At 40.6% G+C, this 15,754-nt stretch overlaps 1 protein-coding gene across 9 annotated transcripts in view; it reads left to right on the top strand.

Moving 5' to 3' along the window:
* LOC114481100 (receptor-type tyrosine-protein phosphatase epsilon-like) overlaps nt 1-15,754 on the top strand; it is a 67,494-nt gene that overhangs the window by 47,978 nt on the left and 3,762 nt on the right. For 2 of the 9 annotated variants that reach the window (XM_028475484.1, XM_028475485.1), the window contains 15 exons: nt 548-621; nt 1,294-1,338; nt 3,471-3,607; nt 5,264-5,354; nt 6,523-6,599; nt 6,831-6,867; nt 6,952-7,049; nt 8,436-8,555; nt 9,251-9,417; nt 10,211-10,346; nt 10,435-10,584; nt 14,781-14,874; nt 14,976-15,052; nt 15,148-15,282; nt 15,384-15,509. In XM_028475484.1, the coding sequence (XP_028331285.1) occupies nt 548-621; nt 1,294-1,338; nt 3,471-3,607; nt 5,264-5,354; nt 6,523-6,599; nt 6,831-6,867; nt 6,952-7,049; nt 8,436-8,555; nt 9,251-9,417; nt 10,211-10,346; nt 10,435-10,584; nt 14,781-14,874; nt 14,976-15,052; nt 15,148-15,282; nt 15,384-15,509 (1,564 nt within the window). Of the gene's footprint in view, nt 1-194; nt 346-547; nt 622-1,293; nt 1,344-3,470; nt 3,608-5,263; nt 5,355-6,522; nt 6,600-6,830; nt 6,868-6,951; nt 7,050-8,435; nt 8,556-9,250; nt 9,418-10,210; nt 10,347-10,434; nt 10,585-14,780; nt 14,875-14,975; nt 15,053-15,147; nt 15,283-15,383; nt 15,510-15,754 lie in introns of those variants that run through there. The other 7 variants (XM_028475489.1, XM_028475492.1, XM_028475486.1 and 4 more) reach the window with 7 other exon arrangements.

The following is a 15,754-nucleotide window of genomic DNA, read 5'->3' as shown; positions in this document are numbered from 1 at the left end:
TCAGGGGGCAGAGCTCACGGTGACTAACGCTTCCTCCTCTTTTAGTCATTGAGGCGGAGCCCTGTGAGGAAGTGGCTTGTGCTGACGAGAGCTCTCTCTCTCTCTCTCTCTCTCTCTCTCTTTCTCTCTCTCTCTCTCTCTCTCTCTCTCTCTCTCTCGCTCTCTCTCTCTCTCTCTCAGTCTCGCGTGTCTAGTAAGAACAGAACAGAACAGAACAGAACAGGCTGTGACACAGGAGCTGCAACTTTGACAACAGAACAAATCCTCCAGAACATTCAGAATTCACTGCTAGATCTTTCCAAGACATCAGCTAATGAGAAAGAATAGCTTCTCCAGCTTTAGATGGTAGGACGAACAGAAATGTGCTCTTTGTTGCCCAGAATTTAAATATTTTTCTTATGTTTTATTCTTTTTTTCCCCCTTTTTTTACATTTCATTATCTGTTGTCTTCTTCTTCTTCTTGTTCTTCTTGTTCTTCTTCTTCTTCTTCTTCTTGTTCTTCTTGTTCTTCTTCTTCAAATTTTCACGTGTTTCTTTTCTTTTACAGGTTAAAAAAACAAAGAAAAGCAGTCGTCACCACAGTTGACAAGAAGATACCCAATGGCATCCTGGAGGAACAAGGTAACGTTTGTTTAATTTTCATTTTTAGTCAAAATTCAACCAGTTGACAAATGAAGAGAAATGTTTATCATGAGATGAACAGATGTAAAAAGGACATATGTATCGTAGATTGTGGTAGATAAATGCCTTGTGGGTGTGTGACACTTCCTGTTGTGAATGTAAAGCGCCATAGTGTCACATTAGGTGCATTCTGTTAACTTTGACATTTTTTTAATTTATTGCAAGACAAACAGTACAAGAAAAAATACAAAACCATAGGGAAAAAAAACAAAAAACAGACAAAGAACAGGATAGGACAGAAACAGATGAACTTATGCAGTTCTATAATAACATATACATATAAAAACAAAAGGAAGATGACTTTGAGTTCTTCATTCTGAAGGGAAACTGTGTCAAGAGTTGATTTTGGGAAATATTTCTTTATCTGATTATAAAAAGAAAGAGTGTGTTGTTTTTTTGCTAAAAGCTTCATTGAGATTAAAACAAAGTCTTTATTTACTCTTCTTAATAAATCCAGATGTTTACTTAATACTTACATTTAAAAACTAGCATCGCTTTTTTGTGACTTCTTTTTTTTGTATTTTTTTAATTTGAAAAAGTAACGTTTTGTTTTCATTGCAATGCGTAGCAAATGTGCCGTCAAGTGATTTAATATGTTTATTGTGTTTTTAGACTTTGGATACAGTACTGACTCATTATGCCCCATTGTACCAGCAGGTCAGGTATTCAGTGTCCCAGGAACTTTGTTTCACTAACAAACACTTGATACTTTTTCCCAAGCTAATATTTTCTTAACTTTTATTCCTGACTGAATGCAAAGTAAAGCTGTCGCAGAGGGTTCTATACCTGGGTTCCTTTGGTGCTTTTGTTAAAACTTCTGATGTTTCACAACCTGTGACTCTGTGCACTTGTTATTTCATTGTTGTTTTACTTTTTGATATCGTTGCTATGCAACCAATCAATCAGTGTGTTTCTAGAATTTGTGATTTCTAACCTAATTATCTTAACAATTAATAATACAAAAACTTTATTATCATGTAGTACCAGAGGTGTACTGATATATCCTACTCAATTCTTGCACAATTGGAACTTAATTTATTTTCCACAAAGGCAACTGTATAAAATAAAAGGTTTGTCAAAATGTACAATTCTTTTTAAAAAAATAAAATAACGTTTAATCTGATTGGTCGACTATAATGTGATGCATTTGATTGTTGTCTGGTCATTTCATTTTTTTGTAATTTCACAATGTCTGTTGATCATTTTAAAACAAAAACAAAAATAATTTACTCAGTAACGGTTGGGTGTAGAAATGTAATAAATTACTTCTTTTAAAACGTACTAAAGTACAAGTAAAATGACTGATTTAGAAATAAAGTCAAAAAAGTACAAGTACCCATAAAAGCTACTCAGTTACAGTGACGTGAGTACTTGTAATAGATTTATTACTTTCACCTCATTATAAGTATGTTTATTGTGTGTGTTTAGTATTAGTTGGCAAAGAAAAAATCTATTTAATTTACTAATAACTGTATTTGGTATGAAGTAGTGTTATTTTTAATTTGGCATATTTTGTTGTATAAATGTCTGAGTGAGTTGAAACCCAGCTATTACAAATAAATGTAGTTATTGGCTGAGAATATTGGTTTGTAATAATTTGGAGGTCGTTTTCATCCCAAAAAAGAAATACTGTTTGTCGTGAATGGGCGTGGCTTAACTGCTCCAGGAGCCCCGCCTATAATGAAGCAGTTTTTTTCAGCCAAAACTCTGGAGTTTATTCACACTTTAATTAAATACACAATCACTGCACTCAGAAAATGGGTTTTATTGTGGTCACGTGATCAATTGGGCATGTGTAACAAAAGTAAAACTGAATTACATACTTGACACTAACACTACTGTCTTAAACCCAATGAATAGTCAAATAGACAGTGGGTTTTCTAGATCAGTGGTTCTCAACCTTTTCAGCCTGTGACCCAGAAAAAAAAGGCCCCAGAGACCAGGGACCCCCATTGTACCTGAGGGTGTTTGAACACAGACATGAACACTGAAGAACAGTCATGTGGAGACAGGGCCATCTATAAGGGGGAATAAAGGGGACAGCTTTGTGGGGCTCAACTATAAAATCAGCAAAATGATGGTCCATTGTTCTATGAATCTGCTATAATCACATTTATTTATTTATCTGAATAATTTCCACTGTTATCCAGGAAGTTTAGTATTATTTGCACCCTAGTATATGGTCATCTTAAAGATGTAAATCCTTGTTTTAACCTTTTCCCACCAAAAATGGTGGGAAAAGGTGGTGAAATGTAATTATAAAAGTAGGAACAAGTAGTTTACATTGGCAAAAAACGGGCATGATGAATCATGAATGTGGTTAGATTGGCAAAAATAAGCATGAATTATGGTGAGAAGACAATAATGGGTCAACATATGTGACATTAGGTGGGAAAAGTAGTGGAAATGGTTTATAAGTGCCGAAAATGTCTTGAAATTGGAATAAAAATGTGCAGAAAAGGCATTAAAAATTGATGAAGTGGCAGAAATAGGAATAATGTAGCAAAAATGCATTAAAAGGAGCAAAAATATGGAAAGAAAAAGTGATAAATTGGTTAAAATATGGCATCGTAGTTGCAAAAAAGGGTAAAAAATAAGCAAAAATGGGCTCAAATTGTTCAAAAAATATTCTTAATTTCGTGAAGGCATCTGACGACCCCCTCCCCAGTGTCTCGTGACCCCAAGGTTGAAAACCCCTGTTCTAGATAATCTTTAAGGAGTCTACTATTGTAACCAGCCTTTATTAGTTAATCAGAAATATTAAATTCACCATCTTTTCACTCCCACAGAGCAACAGACGGTGGTCCTTCTACCCAGATCCCCTTCAGCCTCTAAAACCTACCTCCCAATCCCACTGGATCACCTGGAGGAGAAAAACAGGCTCTGTTCGGCCGATGATGGCAAACTCTTCAGGGAGGAGTACAACGTAAGAACCCATCAACTGTTATTTTCCTCTGGTCACAGTGTGACGGGTCAGAAAGCTGAGCTGGAACTAGTCTTTACTGCAGAATGTGATGAGTCACTGCGCCACGTTCATACTTCATCGTTTATCTGAATGCTATAGCAGGGCCTGGGTTTGTTTTCACTGTGGTTTAGGAGTTTGTGACACAATGCCACCTCAGTATTATCTGTTTGTTCAACGTTAAACAGCATATTTGACTTGTTTTTGTCAAAACCTTTACATCACGTGTCAAACTCGAGGCCCGGGGGCCAAATCTGGCCTTTTGCAGCATCCATTTCGATCAATTGGAGAAAGTAAAACTGACAGAGAAAACATGAATTCGTTGCTTCTATCACACGATTTCGGTCATTACCTCCGTTAAGCGCGAAGCGCAGAGCGGAAGGTTATGTTTTACCTTCCGTTTATCTGTCAGTGTGTTAACTTGAAGATAACTTGAAAAGTTATTAAAGAATTTGGATGAAATTTTCAAGAAAATTGATAAATGGGACAAGGAATAGGTGATTACATCTTGGTGATGTTCTGGCTACCAATAGAAATATATAGATATATACTGTATATCTCATTTTTTTTACCCCATCCACACTGTGGAACTTCTTGTTGATAATAATAATAATGCATTGGATTTTATATAGCGCATTATCAATAGACAATAGACACTCAAAGCGCTTTACAGAATTAAGGAATTATTCTTTCACTCCACACTTAGTGGTGGTAAGCTACTATTGTAGCCACAGCTGCCCAAGGGCAGACTGACGGAAGCAAGGCTGCCATAGTGCGGTGCCATTGGTTCCTCTGACCACCACCAAAACTCACTCATACACTACATTCATACTAGGCAATGTGGGGAAAGGGTCTTGCCCAAGGACACAATGACAGATACCACTGCAGCGACTGTTAGCTGAAGCATGTTAGCTGAGCTTGAGCTGCCTGGCGGATGTCTGCGCTCTTTGTGTGCTTTTCTAGTTTTTAATGTTAAACTGTTGAAAAAAACTCAAAATTTTTGCAAAATCCTTCAATTTTCCTCAAATTATGAGGATATATTCACCTTAATTGGTCACAAAATCTAGGAAATTTAAAGTGTTGGGACTGATATCTGTCACTTATTGCTATGATATTGTCGGTTTCTTACATATTTAGTATTTAATGTGTACGTAGAAGTGCAAACTAATATTGAAATTACTGGTTTTCTTGCATAAAAGCTGTGGCCCACTTGAGATCAAACTGCTCCATATTTGGCCCCTGAACTAAAACGAGTTTGACACCCCTGCTTTACATTATAAGAATTTTTTTTATGTTTAATAATAATAAAAACATTTTAAAGGGGACTTTTTGTACTGGAAACACACATTCGGTGTATGTGTCACTTTGTCCATGACACATACTGTTCACACACTGAACACACGCACATGTTCCTGTCTACAAGTAAATGACTAACAAGACCATTAAAGTACATTATTAATCAGGTTCTGAGGAAGCTGTAGTGTTGTGGGTGGAATGTTTATTGTAGGTAAAAGAGGAAGTTTCACTATCGACGCACAATGCAACGGCCATGAGCTGCTGACGGATCATTTTTCAACATGTAAAATGAAAAAAAAAAAAATTGCTACTTGTGCTTTGCAGTCTTTGCCTGGAGGTAATGTAAAGGGAACGTATGAAGAGGCCAACAAGGACGATAACAAGGAGAAGAACAGATACCCCAACATTCTTCCCTGTGAGTGTCAAACTTTGAGCTCAGTTTCCTGTTTCCGTGCAGCTCTGATGTGTTTTAACCCCTCAGAGGTTACATCTTTAGTTACAGCTGGTTTACTCATTCACAGTTTCACATCCATACAGTTGGAAATGCTGTCATTTATTTTATTTATCTTTTTACACTCAGATTTTATACTAAAAATAAAAAATTCAAATAATTTTTCAACAATTTGCAATTGTTGGCCCAAGTCAAGAAAATGATACTGATTGGTCTTTATGATGGGACCTCTTTGTTGTCCAAATGTTTGATAAAAACATAAATGGGATACCCTAGATCACCAGTGTCAAACTCAAGGCCCGGGGAACAAATCTGGCCCTTTAGAACATCCAATTTGGCCCACAGGAGACAGTAAAAATGACAGAGAAAACCAAATAATCCAGTTCTAGATATCTCAAATTCACCAATTTAATCAAACGCTACAATATTTCAAGGGCCATTCAGTTTTCTTTTGTTTATTTCACATGAATGCAGTCATTTTTCATTGCAAATTGTGCAAAGAACTCTCGATTTTTCCACAAATCTTGCAATTTCTCACAAACAATACCACAACATTTCTCTAAATGACACAAAAATTGGTTTCAAAATCAAGAATGTTTGAAGTGAAGATTCGGCAAGGACTGATATTAAAAGCTATTGCATAAATGATGCTAAAATTGTTCTTTTCCCCACCTAAAATTTTGTATATTGTCAAGTTGTAACATATTTTATATTTCATGTATACGTAGAAGTGCAAACTAGGGCACAATAATGTTGAAATTACTCATTTTTGCCGCATCAAAACTGTGGCCCACTTGAGCTCAAACTGCTTTGTGCATTTTTGTTCTAATTTTGTGTGCGTTTTGAGAATTTTTGTTATTTTTGAGTAATTTTGTTTATATTTATTCATTATTTTTTTCCCATTTTGTGTGCGTTTGCAGTCATCTTGTGCATTTTGCAAGTCATTTTGTGCAATTTTTTGTTTTTGGAGTCAATTTTGTATATTTCTGTTCTCATTTTTTGTGCGTTTGCAAATCATTTTGTGCGTTTTTGTTGTAAAGTAGACAATGATGATGGAGTATTTTCAAAATAAAATCCTGTCGGGTGTTCCTCATGTAATGCAAATTCTTCCGACTCTTTTTTTCACCCTCAGACGATCATTCCAGAGTGGTGTTGACTCAGCTGGATGGAAAACCCTGTTCAGATTATGTGAATGCTTCATATATTGATGTGAGTCTTTTTGTTGATTAATTACTGCAACATTATTATCTATGGAGCTTATCTTTTATTTTTTAAAGTAACAAAATGAAGCATTAAAATCTACAACAAAGATTTAGTTCCACTGTCTAATAAAGCGAATGTAATATTGTTAATGTGAATTGTCAATGATTATAAACCCTGATTTACTATGAGGCCGTTTAATGTTGTTCTGCAGCAAATGATGAACTTTTTTTCTTTCAGGGTTTCACAGAAAAAAATAAATTCATCGCTGCACAAGGTGAGGTCCTGCCTTTCCAAAAAATACAAACTTAATGTTTTTTTTTTTTCTTAATGAAGTGTAAACAATTGTTTTTTTCCTCAGGTCCAAAAGAAGAAACCGTTGCAGATTTCTGGAGGATGATTTGGGAGCTGAAAGTAGCCACTGTTGTCATGCTGACGAATCTGAAGGAAAGAAAAGAAGTAAGATTTGAGAATCTACAAAAATTGTCAATGAAGTTAAGTTTTTTTATCTTACCAATCAGCGCCTGCCCTTTTTCCCTTTCATTACCCAATAATAATAATAATAGTATTATTTCATTACCTAATAGTAATAATAATAATGCATCAATTTTATACAGCGCTTTATCATAGACACTCAAAGTCACTTTACAGAATTAAGGCATTATTCTTTCACTCCACACTTAGTGGTGGTAAGCTACTATTGTAGCCACAGCTGACTGACAGAGGCAAGGCTGCCATAGTGCGCCATCAGCCCCTCCAACCACCACCAACACTCACTCACACACTACATTCATACTAGGCAATGTGGGTGAAGTGCCTTGCCCAAGGACACAACGACAGATACCACTGGGGTGACTGTCCCCCCACTGTGGCACCTGGAATTCTCAGTGGTCTCCCATCCACCTACTACCCAGGCCAAGACCTGCTTTGCTTCCGAGATCTAACGGGATCGGGCAATGACAGGCTGGTATGGCCTGTCAATGTATATTTAATTTAAAACACACGTGTCAAACTCAAGGCCCGGGGGCTAAATCCGGCCCTTTAGAGCATCCCATTCGGCCCGTAGCAACAAGCAAAAACGTCAGAGAAACCATGAATCATTGTTTAAATTACCAACTAATACTCCACAATATTAACATTTTCCCCATGCTTATATCACATGATGGCAGTCATTTCTAATCTCAACTTATTAAAGAACCCCAGAAACAATTTTTCCAAAATCTTGCAAATCAATATATTCCACAAAATTCCCCCAAATTACATAAAAATGGGTCACAAAATCAAATGAATTGAAAGTGAAGATCCTGCAGAGACTGATATCTGTCACTTACTGTCAGTGTCATACATATATTATCATTTATTTATACTGTACGTGGAAACCAGAGCACAATAATGATTAAATTACTCATTTTCCTGTCTAAATTCTGCAGGCCATGTAAGATAAACTGCTCTGTATTTGGCCCCTGAACTAAAATGAGTTTGACACCCTTGGTTTAAAAGATTCACCTTATTCTTCCTTTTCACATCAGTTTTTTTGTTTTTTTTTCAACCCGATCGATTCAACCTCTTTCACTGCACAAGGAGAGAGAAACGCAGACTTTAAAGATCAATGAAAAGAGATTTGGTGAAGATTTAAATCAGTCTTTGGATGGGCTGAAATCAATGCCCACATAATGTGCAATAAAGTCCTCCAAGGCAGGATCAAAATCACTCAGCCACGTCACATATCCAGTGCTCTCTGATCTAGACACACAACAAACCTGAAGCTTCATTAAAGCTTCAATACTAAACATTCAAATACTATTTATTATTATTGAATAAACTTTGATCCTCACCCTCCTGCAGGATAAATGTTACCAGTACTGGCCAGACCAGGGCTGCTGGACCTATGGCAACGTGAGGGTGGCGGTGGAAGACTCCACCGTCTTGGTGGACTACACAATACGCAACTTTTGCATACAATACGTAAGTTTCAGCTGCTCATCTTTAGTTCCTCCTTTGATGTTGTGAACGCAAAGCTTTTGTGCACATACAGTATGTCAAACTCAACGTAAAAATACAGCAAAAATAGGACTTTTTGAAAATGATCCTATAAATTGTAGATCAAATACAATAGATGTTATAGTACTACATTATTTGCTGTAATATGAAATTGCAGATATTTTCAAAAATCTGTAAAAATCTCTGAAATTATCCCACAAAATTCTGGCAAATTAAGTTTTAGATTTCCAGAAGATTAGTTGCAAAGTCAAGGGATTTTGACCAATTGCTTAATATTCAGGATTTAGTTTGAATTTGTGCTTTTTTCTTCACAAAAACATACTTGAGGTCAAACTGAGTCGTAAGTGGCCGTTCAACTAAAATGAGTTTGACGCCCCTTCTCCAATGCTTTTAACCCTAATGGCTAACATCAGTATCTGCAACGTGTACAGAATTAAATACTCCTCCATGTCAATAGGTGGCAGTAGACAGCAAAACAAGACTACAACCTAGATTTTATTTTGAACATCTTTAATTAAAACCAAAATCTCATCATATACATTTTAAAAAATACAATACTTTTTTGCAGTGCATGCTTCTTCTGATTATATCAGATTAGCTAAAAACACAGTTCTGCTGTTTTGTGTTTACGTTGCCAATAATTATTTCCTTTTCTTCAGCAGCAAGCTAGTGATTCAGCTAAAACCCCTCGGCCGGTCACACAGCTCCACTTCACCAGCTGGCCTGACTTTGGGGTTCCTTTTTCCCCAATCGGGATGCTCAAGTTCCTCAAAAAGGTCAAAGCAGTGAATCCACCCTTCGGTGGGCCCATTGTGGTCCATTGCAGGTAATAAAAACCTGACACTAATATTAAAAGCCACGAGTTTTATCTTTGTTTGCTCGATTAGGGTTATCGTTGGTTAAGTCAGGGGTTCTCAACCTTTGGGGTCAGGACCATGAGACACTGGGAGGGGGTCGCCAGCTGCCTTCAAGAAACTAGGAATAATTTTTGAACAATTTGAGCCTCTTTTTTGCTTATTTTTTCCCTTTTTCTGTAACTACAGCAAAGTTGCCATATTTTAACCTATTTTCATTATTATTTTTGCCATATTTTTTGCTCCTTTTTATGCATTTTTGCTACATTACACATTTCTGCCACTTCTCCATCAAATGTCATGGCCTTTTCTGCACATTATAAACCCTTTCTACCACTTTAATGTTGCATATGTTGACTCATTATCACCATATTTCATGCTTACTTTGGCCAATTTTACCACATTCATGATTTGTCATGCCCATTATTTGCCAGTTTAAACTAATTGTTCCAATATTGACACTTAGAACCCATTTCACCACCTTTTCCACCATTTTTGGTCACTTTTACCCATTTTTATATCTGATTAAAACAAGTATTTACATCTTTAAGATGACTACAGTATATGCTGTGGTGCAAATAATAATAAACTTCCTGTATAACAGTGGATATTATTCAGATAAATAAATAAACGTGGTTATCACAGATTCATAGAACAATGGACCATCATTGGTCCCCGGTCTCTTGCACCTTTATTTTGGTGGCTGCAGGTTGTTGCCAGTTGTTGTTTCACTGGTTTTGTTTTTTTGTTTTTTATTCACTCCAGTGCTGGAGTTGGCAGAACAGGAACTTTCATAGTCATCGATGCCATGATCGACATGATGCACGCCGAGCAGAAAGTGGACGTGTTCGGGTTCGTCTCCAAGATACGAGAGCAGCGATCTCAGCTCATCCAGACAGACGTGAGATGAGTTCCTATCAGATCAGATCAGATCCCGTCTGAAAGCATCCAATCACAGCTCATGGCTTTGTGTTGTCTCCTCCCTATAGATGCAGTACTCGTTCATCTACCAAGCCCTGCTTGAATACTACCTCTATGGAGACACAGAGCTGGACGTGTCGTCTCTGGAAGGACATCTGCACAAACTGCACAACACCTTCACAGATGGGGACCGAGTTGGTCTGGAAGAAGAATTTAAGGTTTACTTTCCTCTCTTACATTCAAAACTTGGAGCGTGTGGAGGCTAGCACATAATGTTTGTAGTTAGTTAATAAACTTGATTGTATAAATACTGTATGTTTTTAATAAATTGTCACACAACCAATGGCATCACATTTAGAACAGAGACACGTATTTAGGGGTTGGGCATTGTTTGAATTTGAACAATTACATTTCCAGTTCCAACAGATGTGTGTTTTATTTGTTTATTGGGTAAGGGTTAGGGTCAGGTTATAATCTCAGTAAGGACGTAAACTCAGTACGTGACACCAGTTATGATTCCGGTTCCTGAATTTGAACAATTCGGATTCCAATTTGGGTTTGTTTTGATTTTGATTCCATGAATTTGAACGGTTCCGGTTCCGATTCTAGTTGTGATTCCTGTTCCTGATTTTGAACAATTCGGGTTCCCATTGATTTGGGTTCCGATTTGGCTTCTGGTTCGAATCCAGAAGGAACCCGAATCCAATTCGGGTTCCTATTCCGGTTTCTAATTTTTGATTCCGTTCCTGAATTTAAACAATTCAGGTTCCTATTCCGCTTCTTAATTTTGATTCCGATTCCTGAATTTGAACAGATCCGATTCTATTTGTGATTCCTGTTCCTGAATTTGAACAATTCGGGTTCCCATTTGGCTTCCGATTCCGGTTTATTTCAAGATCCTTGTTTCGATTCCGATTTCTGAATTTGAACGGTTCCGATTCTGGGTTTTTTTTTTTTTTTTTTTTTTTTTTTTGTTTCGATTCTTTTGAGAGCCAGGGTCAAAAATGTTTTAAATGAGCTGCTAACCAGAGGTCTTTCTGGATGAATTAGTTGGAATCTCTCCATTTCTTTTAATCCTATGAACTTTTTACTTTGATGAACTTTACTTGGAATTTTTCACAGGGCTGTTTTCAACTAGTATATAAATATCAAATCTATTAAGTTGAATATAAATCTCAGGAATTTTCTTTTCACAAGAGCTTTATTTTTGAAAACCTCATGAAAACAGATGCACGTTAAAGGAGAACATGCAAATAAAATCTCTGACCACTGGCTCAGGAACTTAATTAGAAGGAAACAGCAAAACCGCTCTTACTCTGAACTTAACCCTTAATTATGTTCAATCTTACAAATATAACAAACGCTACTGTAAATAATGTAATGTATGCAGCAGAATCTTACATATATTACATCAAAGCCAGTCAAGATAAAATGGACACTGTTGGACCATATGCAGAGTTTGCAGTCATTAAAAAAATACAATCCACAGAGGCTGGAGGGGGAGCACCGCTCCCCTCCATCCCCCTTCTTTTAATTACACCCCATACATTCACCAAACACACACATTCACACAGGGGATCGGGAAGTGCCTCTCCATTGGGGAATGGAGAGGCACCATAACAGGGTGGTGGGTTGGTACACATATTTGGGCCTCTCCGGTGGGGGCCTGGCCCCTCTGTTGGTGGCTGGGCCACTGCATAGAGTAAAAGCACATCAAGATGGTGCGGTCGGGCGTGGCGGTGGGTCTCGGGGGGGCTTTGCCGGGGTCTCTCCTTGCGGGGTCTTTCCGGGCTGTGTCGGCCGGGTGGGGCGCGGGGGTGCCTCTCCCCCTTGGGTGTGGCTTGGTGCTTGCTTTGTCTCCTGGTGGCCTTGGGGGCGGGCCCCGCGGTGTGCGGGCCCGGGGCGGCCTGCCTCGCCGGTTTGGGGGGTGGGTGTGCTGGGGGGGTGCTGGTGTCCTCACCGGGGTTGGGGCAGGGTTGTTTGGCGCCTCGGGATGATGCTGTTTACTGGGGGGGCGGCGTTAGCTGTTCCGATGGTTGAGGTTGCTTTCGGCCGCCTGGTGGGTATGTCCTGCCATCTGCGGACTGGTGGGTGGGTCCGGGGCATCTTTGGCTGGGGGCTGCTGTCCCGCGCTGGATGTGTGCCGTTGGGGTGCCTCCGTCCCCGCGGTGGGGGTCGCCGGTTGCTCGCGGGCCGGCGGGGGGCGCTGCCCTGTGGCTTGCGCTGTCCGGGGGGCGGCGGGCCCTGGGCTGCTGGCCTTGTGCCGTCTGGGGCTGTGCGGTCCTGCTGGGCTGTGGCCGGGACCTGGGCTGGGGTGGGGGGCGCGTCCCGGGGGGCTTGGCCCGGGGGCTTGCCCTTGGGGGGTCCTGGTCCCTGGGGGTGCTCCTGGGGCCCGGGGTGCTTGGCCGGCTGGCCGGGCCGGTCCTGGCGGGGGTCTTCTGGGGCGGGTGGCGCGTGCCGCGCCCTTGCATACCTTCTGGTGCGGCCCCTGCTTGGGCAGTCCCCCGTGAGGCAGAGTGTCGGGGTTAAATTAGGGGGCCACATCCCGGCGGGGCGGTCTGGCTTGGCCTCTGGAGGGGGCCCTGGCTTTAAAGAACTGAAGCTCGTGGCGCGGGCGGCATCAGCATCTGGGGCGCCCGGGGGGGCTAGGTTGGGGTGCCTGGGGACCGGCGGGGGGACTCCCAGCGGCCCCCTGGTGCCGTATGCGGCTTGGGGTGTGGTCGTTCGCCCTGGGCGGGCTGCTCCTGGTGCTGCATCCATTCCGGGTCCTCCTGGCCTGGGGTCGGGTCCTTGCTGGCTCTGGGCTCACCGGCGGGGGCCCGCCGGCTGCCCGTTCGGCGTGGCTCTGGTCGTCTGCTGGGCGTGGGCTTTGGCTCCTCCGCTGGGGTCTCGGGCGGGGGGCTCTCTGGGCCCTCCCCTCGGGGGGCTGGGCGCGGGGGTGTGGGTGGTGGTGGGGGGCTGGGGGGCCTGGGGGTTGGGGGTTGGAGTCGGTGGTGTGGTGCGCTGGGTCCTTGGCTCCTTGGGGGCTTTTCGGGTGTGTATGGGGGGGGCAATGGCAGCCTCTCGGCTTGGGACCTTGGGGGCGTTCGGGGGGCTGCCTGGCCGTGGGGTGGTCGCCGGGGGCCCCTAGATCTCTCGCTCTTTCTGCTGGCCCGACTGCTTCTTCGGGCCCGGGGGCGGCTTATGGGTTTTGCAGTAGCGGCTCTTGGAATCACATTTGTCATGGACGCACTGGCCTCGGGCTGCGGGATAACACTCATACTGGGCTCAACCATAGACACGTTGTTCCCAAATACCTGTTTTATGTAACTTCCACTCACTTCCTCCTCTGCTCACAGCCACCATCATTATTCCTAAGCCGCACACTGGTCACCAGACTGGCTTGATAACACAACAATAAGCACAACATACACAACCACAATTTCACATCACATCACTTGAAACTTATTGATTATTCCCCACCCATTCGTTTTCCTATCTTGTATCCCTCCTCCCTGTTAACTCCCCCCCCCACCCCCCTCACCCTGGTGTAACACTAAAAAAAAAAAAAAAAAAAAAAAAAAAAAAAAAAATACAATTCCTAATATAATGTGCATAATATACACACTTTTAAGTGTCATAAAACACAGTGACTGTACAAAATTTATATGATTTCATTTGTTGTTCTTTTAAAGATATTTATTTATTTTTTGACGCTCTAGTCTTATGATCATCGTCTTCCTTTCTAGGTTCTAGCGGAGCCTACGTCTCTCTGTAACTCATTAAAAAATGGATATAACAAGGTTTTTAAATGTCCTGCTTCAAAGGATTTAGAAAGTAAGGAAAAGAAGCAGAAAGCGGCTGCGGGACTGATTTTTATCATGAATTTACAATATTAAACATTGTGTCGAAGCAATTGTTTTTCGGTTATGTTTCTAATTATTTTTGCATTATTATTCCCTCCACAAAGTGTGGGACAGAGCTCCGTCCATCCGTCCGACCTAAAGGGGACAGCTTTTCTTAGAAATAGTTTAAGATAGGATAACCAAATTCAGTGTGTGGCTTCAGGGTATCAAGACCTTGATGGAGTTCGAAAATGAGAAGCGCGCAATTATTTTTTACGGAGTTATTGCCTTTGTGCTGTTTTTTTTTCACTCTGAGGTATCTTCAAAGGGGACAGCTTTTCTTCCAAACCATTTAAGATAGTTAGTAATTTTATAATCTGATGTGATGATATTTTCTTATGTATAAATCTAAGTTCTTAGATTTAGGACATTTAGGAAAAGGTTGTGAGTTATAATGACAACCAATCTGGCGGGGGATGTATATGTTACATACACACATTTTGCCTCACCTGGCAAGAATCTCAAACTCCGCCTATGTGTTTAAACACAGTTTTCTTCAAGATTTTTTTTGACGTTTACTTCCTACTTAGAAACTGACCAACATGAGAATCATGAAGGAGAACATGAGAATGGGCAACCTCCCAGCTAACATGAAGAAGAACAGAGTTCTGCAAATTATTCCATGTAAGTAAATTAAAAAAAAATCAAATAAAAATCAAATGTGACCTTCACTGAGCTACTGAGTCCAGGTTGACCTACCTGTCACTTTGCTTTTCCTGTTCCAGATGACTTCAACAGAGTTATTCTCTCCATGAGGAGAGGCCAGGAGTTCACGGATTACATCAATGCCTCGTTTATTGATGTGAGCACATTCTTCTCATTCTTGCTGTAGCTTTTAAGTATTCCTGCTCATGCCTTGCTAATGGAAGCATGCTCCGTGTTCCCCCTGTGCTGCAGGGCTACAGACAGAAAGACTACTTCATAGCCACGCAGGGCCCTCTGCTGCACACAGTGGAGGATTTCTGGAGAATGGTGTGGGAGTGGAAATGTCACTCCATTGTCATGCTCACTGAGCTCCAGGAGAGGGAGCAGGTATGCTATTAATGACCAGCATCACACATCCATTTCTCAAGGGTCGTTTAATCATATTTTAAGCATAAACTATTGAAGAATTTAAAACTGTGTTTGTGCAGGATAAGTGCTGTCAGTACTGGCCCACTGAGGACTCGGCCACATATGGGGATTACACAGTGGAGCTGAAGGGAGACACTCTCTGTGAAACCTTCAGTTTAAGAGATTTGGTACTCACCTTTGTCCCGGTAAGTGAACAACTTTTATACTTTCACATGCGCGGCATTGGGGTTTTAAGAGTTTTAGCTGCAATTTGTCAATAGCTGAAAAACTTTATGTAGAGCATTAAAGAAAAATGCAAAACGGAGATCAATAACCCAAATTTCTAAAATAGGAAAATTTCACTTCAGACTTCAATGAACTTTTTGACATTACACACAGGGATGCAATGATTCTTACAAACATTTCTGCTTGATCAAAGAGAAAAGGGGTG

This window comes from Gouania willdenowi, chromosome 19 (genome assembly GCF_900634775.1).
Source record: "Gouania willdenowi chromosome 19, fGouWil2.1, whole genome shotgun sequence".
In the NCBI taxonomy this organism is placed as follows: domain Eukaryota; kingdom Metazoa; phylum Chordata; class Actinopteri; order Blenniiformes; family Gobiesocidae; genus Gouania; species Gouania willdenowi.
The sequence above is the reverse complement of the archived record's forward strand: the minus strand, read 5'-3'. Positions and strand labels throughout refer to the sequence as shown.